The sequence below is a fragment of the Cetorhinus maximus genome, chromosome 8 (genome assembly GCF_964194155.1).
Source record: "Cetorhinus maximus chromosome 8, sCetMax3.hap1.1, whole genome shotgun sequence".
Lineage (NCBI taxonomy): Eukaryota > Metazoa > Chordata > Chondrichthyes > Lamniformes > Cetorhinidae > Cetorhinus > Cetorhinus maximus.
The window spans coordinates 40,104,416-40,124,877 of record NC_135886.1 but is presented as its reverse complement, the minus strand read 5'-3'; the positions used below and the strand labels follow the sequence as shown (position 1 = coordinate 40,124,877).

Sequence of the window (20,462 nt, the reverse complement as noted above, 5' to 3'; positions counted from 1 at the left end):
CACCATCCCTATTGCCCCCCTCCCTCCCCTCCCCTCCCCTCCCAGCCCTCCCCTCTCTCGCCCCCCCACCCCTCTCTCTCTCTCTCCCCCCCCACTCTCTCTCTCTCGCCCCCCCACCCCCTCTCTCTCACTCGCCCCCCCCACCCCTCTCTCTCACTCGCCCCCCCCACCCCTCTCTCTCACTCGCCCCCCCCACCCCTCTCTCTCACTCGCCCCCCCCACCCCTCTCTCTCACTCGCCCGCCCCACCCCTCTCTCTCACTCGCCCCCCCCCACCCCTCTCTCTCACTCGCCCCCCCCCACCCCTCTCTCTCACTCGCCCCCCCCCACCCCTCTCTCACTCGCCCCCCCCACCCCTCTCTCTCACTCGCCCGCCCCACCGCTCCCTCTCTCGCCCGCCCCACCGCTCCCTCTCTCGCCCGCCCCACCCCTCCCTCTCTTGCCAGCCGTTCTCCCTCTCCCTCCCCATCTTCTCTGAGCCTGACTCTCCTGTCCTTGTTTGCTCACTGTACCTCTGCTTTCGCTAATGAGACCATGTCGCATGATGTTTTTTCAGCTGTTTGTCCAATTTCAGGTGTTACTCTTGTTGTCCTGCCTTTTTTCTCTCACACACACATACACAACACACACACACACATCACTGAAAGAGCAAATCTTATCTAAATAATGTGCCCTCTGCAGAAATTACATGCAAGCTAAAGGCAAAACTCTGTTTCGTATAAACAAACTCCCAAATTCAAACAAAGAGTCAAATTTTCAACAATTAGTTACCAAGGTATCCTTGGGATAAAAGAAAGAAAGACTTGCATTTATATAGCACTTTTCATGACAGGCAGATGTCTCAAAGCACTTTGCAGACAATGAAATTCTTCTGAAGTGTTGCAACATAGCAGCCAATTTATGCGCAGCGAACTTCCAGAAACAGCAATGTGGTAACCATTGGATAATCTGTTTTTGTGATGCTGATTGATGGATAAATACTGGGGATGACTTTCAAAACAATGTCATGGGATCTTTTACATACACCTGAGCAGGCTGATGAGGCCCCGTTTTAAGTCTCATCCAAACGATGGCACATCTGCCAATGCAGCACACATTCAGCACTGCACTGGAATGTCAGTCTTGATTGATTTTTGTGCTCAAGCCCTGGAGTGGGACTAAAAGCAATTGGAGTGGGCAACATTAAACCAGGTTATCCCATATGTAGCAAGGAAAAGCATACAAATGAACCTGGCCCAATTAATAACAACTTGCATTTATATAGCACCTTTAGCATAGCAATAAAAAATCCCATGACGTTTCATGTGACCATTATCAGACACAATTTGGCAATGAGCCAGGTAAAGTGATATTAACACAGGTGACCAAAAACTTGGGCAAAGAGGTAGTTTTTAAAGAGTGACTTAAAGGAGGGAAAAGAGAGGTGGACGAGGGTAAAGCTTTTGGGAGAGAATTCCAGGCTTGGATCTTAGAGATCTGAAGGCATACGAAATGGAAATCCGGGATGTGCAAAAAGTCAAAATTGGAGGAACCCAGAGATCTCAAAGGATTGTTGGACTGGAAGGATGAATAGTTAAGACAGACAATCAAGATTCGTTGCTCCCTACTCCAGGACCATCCTGGAAAACATAGATAACCCCTGGTTTCTTTTCTCTGCTGCAAACCTTTGTCTTAAACCTCTCTCCCTTGTCCCCTCCACCCCACTTCCAACAATAAGTGCAAGGGGCTTTCTTTGTCATGAAGGTCAGGACCATTCGATTAGCTGCCTCTGCTGCATCACTCCCTTCCACTAGCCCCCCTTGCCAAGCTTCCTATAATGTCCCCAAATGCGCTAGTGGGGGGAAGTCACAATTTTCTCTAGTTTCTCTCCTGTATCCTCCATGCCCTCTTTAAGCTCATTTTGCCCATGTGACCCATTTCCCGTTCCCTTGATCCTATTCCCACAAAACTGTTAATCACCCAACTTCCCCTCCTGGTCTCATGTTTGCTGGTATTGGTGTCTCTCTTTAGGTGTTGTCCCTCTCTCATTTAAATCTACCATCAACACCTCTGTCCTCAGAAAAGGAACCCTTGACCCCACCATCCATGCAAGCCACTGCCCCATCACCAAGCTTGCATTCCTCTTCAAAGTTCTTGAACATGTTGCCGCCTCCCAAATCTGTTCACATCTTTCTCGGAACTCCTTATTTAAAACCTCCAATCAGGTTTCTACACTAGTCACAGAATCGAAACAGCTCTTATCAAATTCACAAATGGTATCCAACATGCCTGTGATAAACTTCCCCCCTCGTTCTGCAGCCTTGACCACATCATCCTCCTCCAACATTGCTCCACTGTTGTCCAGCTGGAGAGGGCTGCATTTGTCTAGATATATTTTTGTTTTTTAATCATAACTAGAGTATCACTTGTAGTGGCTTCTCTTCCTGCTTCCACACCGTTATCTCTTGTGTCCCCCAAAGATCTATCCTTGGTCCCCTCCTATTTCTCATCAATGTGTTGCCCCTCAGCGACATCATCTGGAAACATAGCGCTAGTTTTCACATCTATACTGAGGACACCCACCTCTACCTCATCACCATCTCTCTCGACTCCTTCACTGTTAACTTATCAGGTTGCTTATCTGACATCCAGTTGGACGAGCAGAAATTTCCTCCAGATAAATATTGGGAAGACTGAAGCTGTTGTTTTTGGGCCCTGCTCCAAACTCCGTTCCCTAGCTACCGACGCTAATCTCTCCCTGACAACAGTCTGAGATTAAGCCATTGTGTTTGCAAATCTGGTGCATTTTTGACCCTGAGATGGGCTTTCTACATCATATTATGCTGTCATTTCGACCGCGTATTTCCACCTCCATTACATGGTATGACTTTACCCCTGTCTTAGTTCATTTGCTACTGAAACCTTCATTCATGCCTTAATTACCTCTGGATTTGACTATTCCAATGCACTCCTGGCTGGCCTCCCACATTCTACCCTCCATATACTATAACTCTGCTTCTCATGTTTTAACCCGCACCAAGTCTCATTCCTCTATCACCCCTGTGCTCGCTGACAAACATTGGCTCCCAGTCAAACAATATTTTGACTATAAAATTCTCAGGTTTGTTTTTTAAATCACTCATGGCCTTGTCTTTTCCTTTCTCCTCCAGCCCCACAACCCTTCAAGATATCTGCGCACTTTTAATTCTGGCCTCTTGTGTAAGCCTGATTTTAATCGCTCCACCATTGGTGGCCATACCTTCAGTTGCCTCAGCCCCAAGCTCTAGAACATCCCCTCTCCGCCTCTCCACCCCATTTTCCTCTTTGAAGACACTCCTTAAAACCTACCTCTTTGCCTCTGCCCTAATATCTGCCTATGTGGTCCTGTGTTTATTGTTTTACAAAGCTCCTATGAAATGCCTTGGGACTTTTAATTATGTTAAAGGCACTATATAAATATAAGTTGTTGTTGATTGGGCTATTAGGTACAACATTTCCACCATGTGGTGCATGAATACATATGCCATCTGACATCAAAAGGCCCATAAAAAAGGAAAAATCAAACAGAGGCCAGAGATTTCCATTAGCAGCTGGAACATAAAGTGAAATGACTTGGCTTGGCTTGGCTTGACTACTAAACAAAGGTGAATGTCCAACCACATATCTATTCCTTCAACAAAATTGTCTACTTCCAGCTCCATAACATCCCCCAACCCTACCCTGCCTCAGCTTACCTTTCAACATGCTGGCCAACCTCTCAATTTCCACCCTCCATAAACTTCAGCTCATTCCAAAACTCTGCTGTCCGTATCCTAACTCACAGCACATTCCACTCCTTTGCTCGGTGACCTACATTAATTTCTGGTCTGCCAATGTTTCAAGTTTAAATTCTCATCCCAGTTTTCAAATTCCTCCATGGCCTCACCCCTCCCTATCTTTGAAATCTCCCCAGTCCCACAATCCTCCGATATCTGCGTTCCTCTAATTACGTCCTTTTGCACATCCCCAGTTTTAATCACTTCACCGTTGGCGGCCATGTCTTTGGCTGATCGGTTCTAAATATTGTATTCCGGAAAGCCAGTTGATGAAGGATGATACGAGAGCCAATCTTTACTCAATCTTACATTTATTTACAGAGTGAAACATAACAAGCATATACCTCCTAACTCAACCACACCAGAGTTTCAGTAAGTGTCTCTTTCTATGTGCTCAAGTGAAACCCTAATTGGTACCCTCAACTTGCATATAATTAAACACAATTGATACATAATTAACACTAAGCTTTTGAACTTACTCACTGCCCCTCTACCTTTCTTTCCTCCTTTAAGATACTCCTTAAAACCTAATGCTTTGACCAAACTTTTGATCAATTGATCCTAATGTTTCCATATGTGGCTCGGATATTGTTTAATAGCTCTCCGGTGAAGCACCTTGCAACACTTTACTAAATAAAGGTGCTATATAAATGCAAATTGTTGTTGTTGTCATCAATACCTTAATTCAGAACCATATCGAAATATTCTTGGATACGTGTAAAGGATGTCCAGCATGTGCTGGGATGGTCAAGCACCTAATTGTATATGTTGAACCCCTTTTGCTTTTGATGAACTTAATGAAATAGTGAGTAACACCCAACTAATTTATGTTACCATGTTTATTCAACAGCTATTACTTGAACATCTGGAGTGCCTTGTGTCGAGACATGAGAGATCGCTGCGAATGACCGTGGTTAAGCGACAATCACAATCTCCCTCAGGAGTTTCCAGTGAAGTGGAGGTTTTGAAGGCATTGAAGTCGTTATTTGAACATCATAAGGCTTTGGATGAAAAGGTGAGAAGGTAATTGGTGAGACAGAGGGCAAAGAGTTTGACTGATAATCATGTTTGTGCCTTTGTCAACTCACACAAAGTATATAATAAATAGCAAGGTTAGGTTAATCTCCAATTCTTCAGAATGGTGATTAGAGATCAGCTGGGAAACTCCCCTCACTTCAAAAAGAAAGGTGAATTGGTTTTTGAAGTGAAACACCATATTTGAAATGCTTTGGGTGAAGGTTTTTTAAATACTTGAATAACAGAATGCTGATACCGATTTACTGTGGGTTTGAACTGAAATTGACTGTCTGCCAAAGTCACAGTGTGATTGACGGTTATTGCACGTGACTTTGGATTTTCACTGAATCTGGCCAAATGCTGAGAGATGGGAGCACCTAACATTATTGTTCCTAAATGTGAAAAGCTTTGCTGGTATCTCTGAATGCCTCACTACAAATACAGAGACTTATAAATTGAATATTTGTTATTTGACAGTTGCCAAGTCGCACTGTGTTTATCTCTGTGCCTTAGTTTTCATTATGTGTGATCTACTGTTAATCTATTTTGCTTCTGACATAAATACGGTGGCAGTGGGAATACAGTATTCTGTTGTGGTACTCCTCTGCATATGAATAAGAATAAATGCTGCATAAAAGAAAAATGGTTGCTCTAAGGATTGGCCTAGAATAATGGGATTTCATAACTAATTCCTCAGATTTCGTCTATTTTAAAAGGATTACGATCATAGATTTATTTACTGAGGAACTCCTGTTAAAATTGATTTTGTTCTAGAGCTGTAAACTGAAATTGAAATACTTAAGAGTTATGGTTTTTTAAACACTGCTGTAAACTATTTACTATTGACTAGAATGGTGATTGACCATCAAAATCTCTGTGGGTAGCAGCCCGCAGATACGACTTTGGTTTTTCACTTTACCTGCCCTGTGGCTAATTCCTGGTAAAGCTGGATTGCAAACCATATAGATTGGCATTATGAGGGATTTCACACAATCTACTAGGAATGAGAGTCAAACCAAAGTCAGTTATTCTCCTGCAGGGAGATGAATCGATCAAATACGACTGACGTGATGGCCGGGGATTTCTGTGCTCGCCAGCGTTGGGCATGTTCAGTGGCATGAGCGGACAATATGGCATGATCAGGTTCACAACGGCGTGAAACCAGTTTGCGATCGTCCTCTCAGCCTGCCGACGGCGGGCCCCGTTTCCCGCCGTTGGATGTTGGGAACCTCATTGTAATACACCTGCATATCATGATTGGCCAGCCCGCCAGAATCATTGCCCCCTCCCCCCACCACTGGATCATCCGTCCACCGCGGCAGGAAAGACGATGTGTTTCACAACAGCATATAAATGGCATGCACTTGGTGGGCTGCATTTTGAAGGGAACTCAGAGGTGAGTACACAGCAACGATGTGCAGCGCTCACCAGGGTCTCTTGTTGGAATTCAAGCGTGAGGCACGTTGGGTGGGGGGGGGGATCAAGGTGGGGGGCCTTGCGGTTGAGGCAACTTGTGGGGGTGGTGGGCATGGGGAGCGTCGCGGTTAAATATAATGCATAAGCACGCAGGCTGGGGGCTAGGGTGGGCGGGGGAAGCGACCACGCATTAAGGTCACCTTATATAAAGTGACCATCCCTGAAAAACTGAGACAGTTCAAGCGCAGCCATTGATATGATTGTAGTTGGGCTATTAGCTTATCTACACACTTGAGCAACACAGAGGCATCGAAGTGCCACCAAGTGCTCCAGAGCTCTCCACCCCTTGAGCAGAGACTGCAAATTCATGAGCATTTTAGTCGACTGCAGAACAATTGGATGACTGTGCATGTCGTACAATCTCCTTGCTAAAGCTGGCCATGTAGCAGTCACTGTTGGAGGCGCTCACAGCCCCTCGCAATGTAAGCATCCCGGTTTGGAGCAGTCACCCCAATGGCTCAAGCTAACAGCGCAGCCTTGCAGCACAGGTTAGGAGAATGCCTGCGCCTGAGCTGAGAGCACAGCATGCAGTCCAGTGGGCAAAGCTGCCGCCAATTGGTGGGTGAAGTGGGCCGGAGGTGGGTGGGGTCTTGGGCAGCCATGCAGTGCACTAATCTCTGGCCATCTAAGTGGTGGCCAGTACTCTCTGGGAAGCGTTAAGGGACCTTCATACTTAACTAGGGGGAGATGGTGGTGTAGTGGTATTGTCACTGGACTGGTAATCCAGAGACCCAGGGTAATGCTCTGGGGACCTGGGTTAAAATCCCACCGTGGCATATGATGGAAATTGAATTCAATAAAACTCTCGAATTAGAAGTCTAATGATGACCATAAAACCATTGTCGATTGTTGGGAAAACCATCTGGTTCACTAATGTCCTTTAGGGAAGGAAATCTGCCGTCCTTACCTGGTCTGCCCTACATGTGACTCCAGACCCACAGCAATGTGGTTGATTCTTAAATGTCCTCTGAAATGGCTTAGCAAGTCATTCAGTTAAAGCACAACTAGGGATGGGCAGTAAATGCTGGCCTATCCAAAAAACTGTTAGTACACCCATGTTAACCCTCATGTCTCTCTCTTTCATCCTGCAGGAGTACATCAGGAGCATGGAGCCTGGTGAATTAGCTGTATGCCTGATGGCCTACAGAGAGCGAAGATGACAGAGGGGAGGGTGACTGAGGCTCCTGGCTGCACAGAGGGAGGAGCAGCACCCTCAGGAAGAAGTGGCAGCTAGGGCTCCTGCGCACGCCGCCGAAGAGCCACAGCGAGCCGTTGCTGATCGGCACCTAGCAACACCCAGGGTCTATAGATGCCGCCTTTCATTCCTGCAGATGACCGAGAACCAGTGTCGCCGAAGACTGCGCATGTCTAGGGAGCTGGTCGGTCACATCTACCAGATGCTGCAGCATTTGGCGCCATGGGGATATGGAGGGCATCCACTGCCAATGGCCGTGAAAGTGACAGCGCTGCTCAATTTCTACACCAGTGGCTTCTTTCAGGGCTCCGTAGATGGCCTGTGTGAGATCTCACAAGCCTCCATCCACAAGTGCATCCGTGAGGGCATGGAGGCCCTGGACTGTGACAACTGCCTTTATCTTGTGCAGAATGGTTTTACGTCAGAGTGACAAGAACATTGCTCATCAGAACAAGGAGCCATAGGCAGGGAGACATTCTTAGGAGTTTATTGACAATTGTAATCATTATGTACAAGTGATTAAACACCCATGCCCAGGATGTGCAACTAATTGTTCTTAACTTTCCTAACCCTGCCGCTACGTCTTGGTGCTGCCCGGACATCCACAGCGGAGGTGGAGGCAGCCTGCTGACTGTGACGCCCTGTTTGTGTTGACCTTGGCCGGCGTCCTCTGGAGGGCCAAGACCTGGAGGGCTCTGGCCTGTATTTGGGGTCCTGCTGTGTAGCAGTGGCACCCTCCTCGGCCTGTGGAGCTGGAGCTGCTGGGGTCACAGGAAGAAGAGATTTGGATAGACAGGACGCTCCCAGACTCACCTGGATGGATGGCTCCAGAGTGTGCACCTGCTGATCTCCTCCCAATGGGTGCCCGAAGGCCCCAGGCCGACTCCTTGAGAAGAAAGGGTAGCTGGAGTGAGATCGAGCTGACCGTCACACCTCTCGAGTACACACTGTTGGAGACCAACTATAGCATCAGCAATGGAGTTGAGACCCTGCTGCAGTGCAAGAACGAAGTCCTAGACCAAGGTCTCCATGGCGGCCGCCATCCTATCAGTGTTGACCTTGGTGCGTTGGCATTCCGGCGCTATCACCTCAGGGTGAAGGCGGATGGACTCCTCCATCGTGCCTTGCAATCTGAGGAGTGCAGCGGACGTCCCTTCCTGATGTTGCCTTTGCAGCTCCAGCAACTGAGACATGACCGAGTCCAGAGGCTCGTCATCTGACTCGGACTCAGCAAATATCTGGCCTCCAGCAGTTCCCAGAGTGCCGGACACCTGAGTAGTCCCTGCCGCCAACCTGCTGTGGAACAGACAATGCGATGTGCTCACCAGATTGTGATCCCGAGGCTACTCTAAAGCTAGGTTCCACCGAGGTGTGTGTGTCTCTGCTCTGGTGGAGGTGTGGGTGAGCACTGTGATGGGCTGTGGAGGGTGTCTCCAGATTCCTCTTCAAAGCTTCCTTCAGAGCTTGATTGGAGGCCCTGGGTCATGGACTCCATCGGCTGTTTTTCACATGTGCCTGCAGAAGCAAGGGGAGATGATTAGTGCTTGGCAGTGGCCTGTGAAACAGGACACATCACTCACAGCATGATTGTCTGATGGATGTTGTATTGCTGGACCCTCACTTGGTAGAGCAGCGCCGACCTCACCATCAGCACAGGAACGGTGCAGATTGTCGCTGGCCAGCTAGATGGCTCTGTTTTCAAAGCCTATGAGGACCTTTATTTCAGGCATTCCTCCACCAGTCTGCAACCTTTCCCTCTTGTGTGCCAGCTTGTCCTGCATGAATAGAGATGGAGAGAGTGTAAGCAGCACGCCTGCCAGGCCGGATGATAAGTATACCGGGCATATGTGGGTGGTGAGTGGTCCTATGGATGGGATGAGGATAATGACAGTGAGTGTGTGAGAGAGTGAATGATGATGTCCCTTGAGCTGCAGTAAGTGAGGGCCCTGTGGACGTGTGATGGGTTTTTGAGTGTGTGAGTTGAGAGTGGTGAGAAGAATGACTTACTCTGGCAGAACGGAGGATGCCATTCATCCTCTTCCAGCACTGGGTGGCTGTCCTCTTTTGAAGGGCTGACCACCGCTGCCACTGCCTCCCAAGTCTGTTTGGTCATGCCACCGCCCATCCTGCGGCCAGTGCGGAGGTTAGAGGACATCCTGGTGGGTGTCCACGGCATCCAAAAGGCGTTCCAGTGATGTGTCGCTAAACCTAGGGGCTGCAGTCGTCTTGCCTTTCATGGGTACCTTTCCTGCAGCAGTTGTGGGCTAGAAGCAGTAAGATGTGATGCGCACGGCTAGACTTTAAATATGGCGCCTGGTGTGATGAAGTGGCGGGGTGATGGCAGGCGAGTGAATAAGAGCCTGCCCGCCATAGAAACGGTGTGTTTCCCAGGAATGCATAAATAATGTGGCAGGTTTGGGACGATACTGCACTTGGTGCAAATCTGGGATGATTCCGACCGATGTGAGGAATAGCGCTCTTACACATAATTCAGCTCTAATTAAGCTGAAGAGGGCACATTTTTAAATTAGTATCTACACAACAAATGTAGACAGGTCATTGGGAACCTAGGACACAGTTATTTCTTTTCTCTGTAGTTTGACAGATTACTGATTTCAGATGTCTTATCTGAACTGGAAACATTGTTTGTAAATATGTGTATTTTTATTTTAATCAATGGAGTGACTATATTTGCTTCCATCATAATTCAGTGTGTATAGAGCCTGTGCTAGTGCAATTTAGAACTAATCCTACTGCTGTGCTCTCTCCCCACAGCCCTGCCTCTCTCTTGGTTTCAAATAATAATGCAGTTTTCCTTAAAAGGTGCATAGCATCTTCATCTGCTGTTGCCTGTTGCAGATCTTCGCATGCCCTGTGTGAAGACATTGCTCCTTTAACCTCTCCTCCTTAATTTTAAGTTAATGATTCCACATTACCTGATTACCCCTATCATATAATCCTTCCCTATTCACTTTATTAAAACTTCTTTGTAATCTGCAAAAAGAACTCTGTTAAATCGCCTCTTGGCCCCAAATTGTCCCAGTATCTGAAGCCTCTCCTCAGAACCATAGTCCCATTCTCAACACCTTCCTGATTAAAGCTATGCCATAGAAACATTGTAGTTTTAGTGACTTATATAATGTGGCGCCTGAGACTGCACGCAATGCCCTGTTTTCTGATGATTTATCATTTTCTCTCTTTAACCTTATAATCCATGATTCTATTTATAAAACCCAAATATTGTTGCCTTTTTTGCATAATTTAAAATCCCTGTACCAGCACTTTCAGGCAATTATCAGTTTAAGCATCCAGTTCTCGTTATTCATCCACGCCCTTCAGCGTCTATCTATTAGTCAGTCAAATGGTAACAAGAGAACATCAGTTGAACGTAATTTCAACTAGAATTAAGGGATAGTTAGATTTCTTTGCCACAACCTTTGAAGTCGAGCCCATAACTTATTTTCAAAGGGAAATCGTGATTTGGAAAAGAGAAATATTAGAATATAGGAGCAGAAAAGAGGCTGTCTGCCTCATCTGGTGAGAATCGAGGACGCAGAATTGATGGGCTGAAAGTTTCTGTATTAAACATTCCGTTGTCCTGAGTCGCACTGGGCTGGGGCAACATTTTCAGTCATGTTACTTTCTTAAATCTCTCAATTTTGCCGCTCTTTAAAATAAATTTCCAAACTCCGTGTCATTTCCTAATTCTTTCAAACTGTCTGTGTGTTCCATTGCTTAAGAAAGTCAAAATCATTACTATGTCCATTAAATTTAATTAAGATGAAAACCTGTTTAGCTTTAGAGCTATTGCTTCATCAGTTGGACAGGTTAAATTTAGAAATTGAACTGTGTGAATAAGTATTCCAACAAAAAATGTAAAATTTGGTCATGCACTGGGCCAGGGCATTGACATGAAATTTGGACCTGAGCGTTGCTGGAGGCACATTATCTAAACGGTGAGAGATCTCAGGGCTCTGAGATGCAGAGGGATCTTGGTGTCCTAGTGCATGAATCACAAAAGGTTAGTATGCAGGTACAACAAAAATGAGCAAAGCTAATAGAATCTTATCATTTATTGAAAGGGGAATTGAATACAAGTGTAGAGAGGTTATGCTTCAGTTATGCAAGGCATTGGTGAGACCACATCTGGAGTACTATGTACAATATTGGTCTCCTTATTTAAGGAAAGATGTAAATGCAGTTCAGAGTAGGTTTACTAGATTACTAGATCTGGAATGGGCGGGTTGTTATGAGGACAGGACAGGCTTGTATCCGTTGGATTTTAGAAGAGTAAGAGGCAACTTGATTGAAACATATAAGATCCTGAGGGGACTTGACAGGGTGGATGTGGAAAAGATGTTTTCTCTTGTGAGAGAATCTAGAACTCAGGGTCACTGTTTAAAAATACGGGGTCATCCATTTAGGACAGAGATGAGGAAAAGTTTTTTTTTGAGAGTTGAGAGACTTTAGAATTCTCTTCCTCAAAAGGTGGTTGAGGCAGAGTTCTTGAATATCTTTAAGGCAGAGGTAGATAGATTCTTGATAAGCAAGGGGTTTAAAGGTTATCCGGGGTTGGCAGGAATGGACAGTTGAGGTTAAAATGAGATCAGTAATGATCTTATTGAATGGCGGAGTAGGAGCGAGGGGCCAAGTGGCGTACTCCTGCTACTAATTCGTATGTGTGTTCGAGACAGCACTAGAGAAGTCAAACTTCCAGGTGAGGTAATTTTGAAGAATTTCTGTTGTAAAGTCTTCGGAGATGTTTTTGGAGGCGTTCTAGTGAACTCCTGGAATTGGCAGGCAGTGCTGCTGCATCATTGCAGGGAGGACAGAGGATTACATGACCTGTCCCCGCACAGGCTGCAGCAGATATGGTGGTTGCAGTCACAGTGCCTCTGGGTATGGAACATGTCAGGGAGAATGAGCAGAGGCTGCAGAGAGAGTAAGCTCTGCACCATACTCTCTGCTAAATTGAAACTTGACTCTTCGTGCTCTTCAACAGTGACAGGAGACTGGCTGACACATCAGCCAATGCACCAAGCATTTCAGTGAGCATCCTCATCAATGTTCTCCAGTGTGTCACGCCATTGAGGTCCTCACCTGAGACCCCTGGTAGCAGAACTTGTCCAAAACCTTGCCCCTTCAGGGAACTTGCACAGAAATGATCCTTTCCCCTGGCGTGGCTGCAGCCCACTCATGCTCGCTGACTCACCATATGCAGATCCTAACTCTGTATCATTTCTAAGGCACATACCATGTCAGTATCTGAGCTTGTGGCTGCGCTCTTCATTAGTGCTGTGGCTACTGTGGTTGGACAGGGGACACCTCTTCGGGTGTCTGAAAGTAGAAAATCGAAAGGAGAAGGTTGGTGTGAGGGAAGGGGTAGTAGGATGGGAAGCGAGAGTGGTGACACCATCTGCAGCAACCATACCATCATATTGAATGTTCTCGGTGATGCAGGATGCCACGAGTTCTGTTGCACCATGATGCAGAGAACAATGGGCTACATAGGGCCCAGGAGATGCAGGCATCCTCATTATCTGCTGGTTCTGCTCTGATCCCTACTATTGTGTTCCATCATGTCATTCATGAGAGAGGGAAGAATGTTAACAATTGTTTAGCTCTGTGTTTGGGTAATGCACCTGCTACAGCAGAACAACTGAAAGATTGTGGAGCCAGCGAGAGGTGAATGTAAGAATGTGTGAGAGTGAGGTGGGTGGTAACTGGATGTTTGACATGAGTCCTGTGTGCCAGGGACTGCTGCTGGATGAGTGACGGGGATGTGGTGCATTGAGCAACATGAAAGGTTGGTGGAGTGCTGGATTGGAGATGTTATGTGAAGGTACATTCACTGACTTTGACTGCTCATGTGAAGTCATTAGCCTTCTTGTGGCACTGTGGCACTGGGACTGGACACTGGGAATTCATTTCCCTGGCCACCTGCTCCCATTTCCTTCTCAGAGTGGTCTTTCAAGGCTTCCTGGGCCTCTGCAGAGCCATGGTGTCTCTCCTCCTGTACACCTCCAGCACTGAAGTCCCCAGCCCTGCATCTCTAACAATGAAGACCTCTGTCTTCATTGTTGTTCCATTTTTTTTCACAATTGCAGAAATAATATTCAGCATTAGCCACCTGTAATTCATTGCAGCTTCCCTTGAAAAAGAACAAGCTGCCTTTAAGAACAGAAGGCTGGCTGCACCATGTGCTTTCTATAAATGCTGCTCAGCTTCCCGCTGAGTGCAGAAGCAGCCATCAGTGCGGCAGACATTCAGCCCTACTCTACAATTGTAAATGATAGTCTGAAATTTAGGCACTGTCCACATCCATCAGAATTGGCCTGGGCAGAACACAAATCATAATCCCATTGCCTGAAAAATAGCCCAAACCAATCCTGAGTTCTATATTGCGAAGGTTTCACTGCTCCCAGGGCAGTTAGCAAATTGTAACTTGGTGAGACAGTGTTATAGAACATCGAAATGTCAGGTTCCTACCTGCAGCTCTCCACATGATAAATTCAAAATGTGTATTTTTGGAGTGACTCCTGTCATGACATGACTCATGGAGACGATGAGCATTCTGTTTAAATTGATGGCTTCTTTATCTACCCACGTAAAGATAGCCCAGACAAAACTCATAATCAACGTGTATTCAGTCTGCCAACATATCAGAAACTTGGGGTGGATGATGCAGGAAAATTGAAATGTGGCACAGAGGAGAGAATTTAGAAAGTGACAGATAGCCATGCATATCAGTCTGTGTTCAGCCATGTAAGTTAGTCTGTGCTGTACGCATGAGCTGCCACTGAGCTCCAACTGTTAATATCAAATGGAGCTTCCTGAAGAATAGCCACGTGAGTTGAGAACAGGCCTGTCTGTGGCTACTTGTCACAGTATTTTATTTTAAAGCGATAGGTACTTACTCTCCATTTTAATTACTGGTACTGATCAGTTTATTGATGAGTTAACAAACAACAGTGCCCTAAATGAGAGATTGTTTTATATCCTGAATATCTGAATCTCACTGATTTTTCTCTACTGAGTTTCTGGGGTTATTTTAAATTCCTCACATGTTTCCCAGTGATCGTTTTATCTCCTGAGATATTTTCAGGGTTCAGATCTTGCCCTTGACCTTCAGGGTAAGTATCAGATTGATACTGTGTTTTATTTATTCCAAAAGCTCTCATTGTCACAAGCACTGTCGACTTCCCCTTTGAAGAGTGTTTGCTGCCACGTTGACTATTAAATAAGAAAAGCATTCATAGTGTTACGATGAACGTAGTTTTTTCTCCGTCTCTCCTTCCTGTTCTCCCAGCATTATGGCTAGCTCCGCATACAATTATTCTGCCACATTTAGGTCAGGACAAAGCAGTTTCTGCTTCATGGAAAACTGGCATTATTGTCTCTGGAGTAGGATTGACTTTGTCACACACATCAGCACAGGATCGCCAATGGAAATTCAAATTTGTGGCTGCAATATAAACTGGAGTTTCCCATGCTTGGGGTTGCAGTCAAACTCGTATCAAACATGCTGTTCTATTGTGGCTTTTGTTCTGTAATGTGGCAACATATTGATGCCAGTTATGCATGCATTCAGAGAGTGGAAACACACTTGAGAATCACCAGCTAAATCACAAGTGGAACAACAGTAGACACCCAGGTCTGAGGTCTGTGCAACCATTGTGCATGTGAAAATAAACACCACTCATAGTGTGCAATATGACTACACCCTAACAGGATGCTGTTCCCGCAGCTTAATCATTGACTGCTGGGAAGTCATGTTCCCCACTGCTCCTCTACTCATCTGCAGCTCCCCCACCACCCCCTTACAAACTCACATAACCACTGTATGGCTGGGATATGTAATTTGCTATGCAAGGTACTTATGGGTATGAAGCTGGGTCCTACCATTCCCTAGTGCAACATGTTGCACCAGTACTGTGCTGCTCAGATCCCAACTCTCTCTCCACATGTTCAGTTTTATTAACTTAATCTACAATTATGAACCACAAAGTGCTTGAGTGCATTTCCTGTTCTTATTCCTCAAGGTCCGTGAGCGTCTCCGAGTTGCACTGGAGCGGGTATCGACACTAGAAGAACAACTGTCTTCAGCCAATCAGGAGGTAGGACTGCAAATTTCTAACAAGATTGTGCTTGTTGTCTGTCATTACAAGCACACTAAAGAGTTTGACTGTACACTTGAGTATTGGCAGAAACTTGAAACCTATTGGGGTATACTTAATGATTTTTGCATTGTTTAGTTTGGGAAGTTTGGACCTTGTGACATTTATGCTACACATTTCCTGTTCATTATCAAATGAGGACTACAGACTGATCATTTAGTCTTAATTCTATGTCTTCAATTTATTTGTTAAATATAAACAGAATGAGTTAACCCTTCCCTAGTAAAAACAAAATACTGCGGATGCTGGAAATCTGAAACAAAAACAAAAATTGCTGGAAAAACTTAGCAGGCCTAACAGCATCTTTGGAGAGGAAGACAGGGTTAATGTTTTGAGTCCAGATGACTGTTCTGAAGAAGAGTCATCTGGACTCGAAACGTTAACTCTGCCTTTCTCTCCACAGATGCTGTCAGACCTTCCCTAGTAAAAGTTGTTTTTTTCTTGTGGTTGTCTAAGGAAGATGTTCAGAGGCATAGAGTCTAAACAGTAACTATTAATTGCAGAACATAACTATGTATAGATATACAAGACAGTAGGCTTCTTCAGTCCAAGCCATGCGCTTTCTCCATTCAGACTAGTCATATGGCTCCCTTTACATTATTATGTGTGCAGTACTGTTTTCCCAGTCCCATATTAACCCTTTCAGTCCTGAACACACTAATAACACAGTGAATAAACTCAAATGCTTTACGGTTATTATAAAAATGCAATTTACAGTGATTTAAGCTGAAATAAAATGTTGCAACTTAATGTAGGGTTGCCATCCTGTCTGTCGTTTGAGTGGGCTGTATAGGTAGTTCTGTATTTCAAACTAAAAGTTCACTTTCTCTTTTTAAGTTACTTCTCTCTTCTGTTGTGGAGACAGTAATTATTAAAACTAATAGGTTTTCAAGGAATTTTCACCAACATCGAAGCAAGCATCAGAGCCTGAGCAATAATGCTACCAGGGTTGCCAACTATAGCTGGACATTCCTGGATGCACACAACTTCCTGCCTCTAACTGCACCCAATCACACATCCTTTTTTCCCATCTCCAATATTTTGTAGCTGAAGGAAAAGCATGCAAAGAAAATGAGTAATAAAAGTCCTAACGAAGTTTCTCCTAGGTTTCTTGAGGCAGTGCCCAGGAGACTAATCTTCAATTCCGGCAATCCTGGAGGGTTGGCAGCCCTAATTCTACCAAACGTTCTCCCCCCACCCCCCACCGCCTTTACCTCACCCAGGTCCTGCCACCTGGTCAGTTTGAACATGCCTAAATATTGTGCCCCTACTTACATTGTTTACAAGTTTCAGTTGAGAGACTGTTTGGAACAGGCTGAACATGTGTATATATACAACTACAGTCCTACTATTCAGAAGATATAAATACAGGTTTTGATTTCCTGTAGGACTGAAATTCATGACTGAAAGTAGTCTTCACAGTTTGCTTGCATGCAAAGTATAAGATGCAGCATTGTAACTTCAGTCTTCAGTGTTGAGTGTCATGACATAATCACACCTAGCACCACAATTAACATTTAGTGCAACAATTAATTTAATGGAGTAGCACTGCAAAAAATAGGCTTACTTTACACAGGAGACTTGAGGGACTTCTTTATTTTCTCTTCAATTCCATCCTTTGGCAGTGAGACAAACGGCAATAAGAAGTGCATAAGTTATTAAGAATAGCTATTCTGTCAGCATTGAGGCTTGTGTGCTGACCGCAAATTAATGAACTCATTCTGGTGCTGGTGAACCAAATTTGGACCATGTTCCAGCCTTTTTGATAATGGCATGATATGAAAATCCTCCTGTGGGAATCAAAGTGAATTATTAATTTAATAAATTGATTTAGGTCATTTAATGCATGGACTAGAGTCTGTTGATAAGCATGAATAAAAGTTCAGAGGATATAACCTGAGAATCTGATGCTCAATTCGTTGATTAATATTATCTGAGGATTTGATTGAGATTTTCAAAATTGGGAGGGGTCTGGATAGAGTAAATAGGGAGAAACGGTTCCTGTTAGCAAAACGGTCAAGAAGCAGAGGACATTGATTAAGGATGATTGGCCAACGAAGCACTGGTGACCTGCATAAATAAGGTTTTCCTCAGCAAGTGGTTAGGATCTGGAATGCTCTGCCTGAATCTGTGTTGGAGGCAAATTCAATCGAAGCCTTCAAAAGAGAATTAGATAATAGTCTGAAGTGAAAAATTTTTCAGGGCCACAAGGATGGGAGTGGGTTGAGGTGAGTTGGTTTTCCAGAGAGCCAGCACAAACATGACAGGCCAAATGGCCTCCTTCAGTGCTGTAACCATTCAGTCATTTTATGAATCTTTTGTTATGTTGTGTTCTTCAAAACATACTCAAGCCTTCATTGTTATTTTTATTACATTCAAGCAATTTTTGGAACCATTTTCGTAGAGGTTAGTTTACCTATGCCATTGATGAGTGTCACAATGGACAGCAAGTCAATTAGCATTATATTGAGTTTTGTTTCACCATGTTATCGGAGAAATGCATATTTTCTCTATGCAGTAAGTAGTATGAAACCATAGTTGCAAGATGAACACCGGTTCATGTTAGTCCTTGAGGAGTATATTTCATCCTGGTTCTGATTAGGATGAAAAATTCAATTATGTTTTAACTCCTTTTTCACTAGCGAACAGGAATTCAACCAGGTGAGATGGCTTGACTTGGCTTACTTGCTACGGAATGCAATTAATTTAACTATCTGTGGAGTTGCACCCTCGTAAAGGATTTGTCATCTCCATAAAGGGGAAGGAGGGAAACTTCTGCTGGCAAATTTCTCAACATTTCCAATCCTCATCGTCACAGTATCGATAACTATGCATGGTTGCCATTATAATTTGCAGAGCTGATGAAAAATTTTTTTGACCAGTAAAAGTCCCATGTATTGAGAATGTACAGGAATTGTTGAATTCGGTACAAATACAAACGTAATTTTCTCAATTGAATTCATAACCAGGAAAACAGCAACAAGTTGTATTTATATTGTGCCTTTACCATAATAAAACATCCCAAGGTGTTTCACAGACCAAGTATGATACCAAGCCGTATTAGGAGAAATTGGGTCAGATGACCAGAAGCTTGGTTCACATCCACATGCTGCTGAAAAGATACGTTATTATTCTTTTTTAAACAGCTGCATTGCAGTGGTTAGTTCCTCCACTGGGAAGCTGCTAGCTGGAGCTGGGAGTAGTGCAGCATCAATAATTCCTACCAATGAGTTGTGTCCTCTTGAGTTTTCAGTGCCTGTTATCAATCAGCCTGATGAACAGTGAGTTTCCACTGATCAACACAGAGCACTGTGATTGGATATTTAGAAAATGTGATGCAAGTAAAGACCACTTGCTCTATTACTTCCTGATATTATGGATAACCTTTCTTCCGGAGGTGAGAATGCATACGGGACAATTTGTATGTAGGCCGCATATTTAGAAACAAGTCTTCAAATAAAGGAGCTTGAAATAATTAATCTGTCTCATCAATACAGTCCCCTTAATTTGACTGTTTTAATTGTCTTCAACTTCAGGTCCACAGTATAATTTTGATTAGCGAATGGCAGTTGTTTGAATGAGGTGCTTTGATCAGGTGTCAAGGGAGTGTTTTAAAGGAGTTTTTGAGGGTTTGAATATATTTTACATGCTTTAAAAAAAAAATTGCAAGTGGACATTTGCCTTGTTTTGCATGTAGAAGATGATTCCCCAGGCATTGCACTGCAAAAATCAGTGAGGCAATGGCCCGGAATTCACTGTGGCAGGCATTGAATGGTGTCTTTAGATTCGCCCCTGCACCCTTTAGCTCATAAAATAATTTGTCCACAAAGTTGCTTTAAGTGCAAGCTGCGAATGGCACTGTGAAGGAAGCAAGGCACCTGGAACATGATCAAACAGTGCATCTCCTTAACCAATGAAATTTAAAAATTGTGAAATAAACACAGGAAGGACTGAGAAGGAAATTGCATTATAGAGGGCGAATTCATTGTCAAATCAAGTACCGAAAGAGAAACAGAGAGGGAAAAATATTAGATTAGGAAAAAAAAGAGACAAAAAAATTAAGAAATAATTATAATATACATTTTTAAAATCTCTCTGAAAAATTGAGAGCCTGAAAAAATGCACTCCCTAGTGGATTGGCCAAGTCTGGGAGCAATCCACTAGGGAATGCAGAATACACAGGCTAGCTACCTCCCCAGTGAGAACAAGCAATATAGCTGTTGACACCTGGGAAGTACTTAGACATGCAGTGGTAAAAACAAAAAACTACTGCGGATGCTGGAAATCCAAAACAAAAACAAAATTACCTGGAAAAACTCAGCAGGTCCGGCAGCATCGGCGGAGAAGAAAAGAGTTGACGTTTCAAGTCCTCACGACCCTTCAACAGAACTGAGTATAGTTAGGAGAGGGGTGAAATATAAGCTGGTTTAAGGTGGGGGGGTGGGGGGAGAGAGAAGTTGGGGTTGGGGGGGGTGGTTGTAGGGACAAGCAAGCAGTGATAGGAGCAGATAATCAAAAGATGTCATGGACAAAAGGATCAAAGAGGTGTTGAAGGTGGTGATATTATCTAAGAAAATGTGCTAATTAAGAATGGATGGCAGGACACTCAAGGTACAGCTCTAGTGGGGGTGGGGTGGAAAGACTGACAAGGTATTAGTTGTAGATTTAAAAATAATGGAAATAGGTGGGAAAAGAAAAATCTATATAAATTATTGAAAACAAAAGGGAGGGGGAAGAAACGGGGTGGGGATGGGGGGAGGGAGTTTCAGATCTAAAGTTGTTGAATTCAATATTCAGCCCAGAA

The 20,462-nt window shown here is 44.4% G+C and overlaps 1 protein-coding gene across 1 annotated transcript in view; it reads left to right on the top strand.

The window, feature by feature from the left end:
- The window catches only part of ppfia4 (PTPRF interacting protein alpha 4), a 585,677-nt gene that overhangs the window by 421,267 nt on the left and 143,948 nt on the right, over positions 1 to 20,462 (top strand). The window contains exons 3-4 of the mRNA XM_078546714.1: positions 4,644 to 4,808; positions 15,524 to 15,598. Of these exons, the coding sequence (XP_078402840.1) occupies positions 4,644 to 4,808; positions 15,524 to 15,598 (240 nt within the window). The remainder of the gene's footprint in view (positions 1 to 4,643; positions 4,809 to 15,523; positions 15,599 to 20,462) is intronic.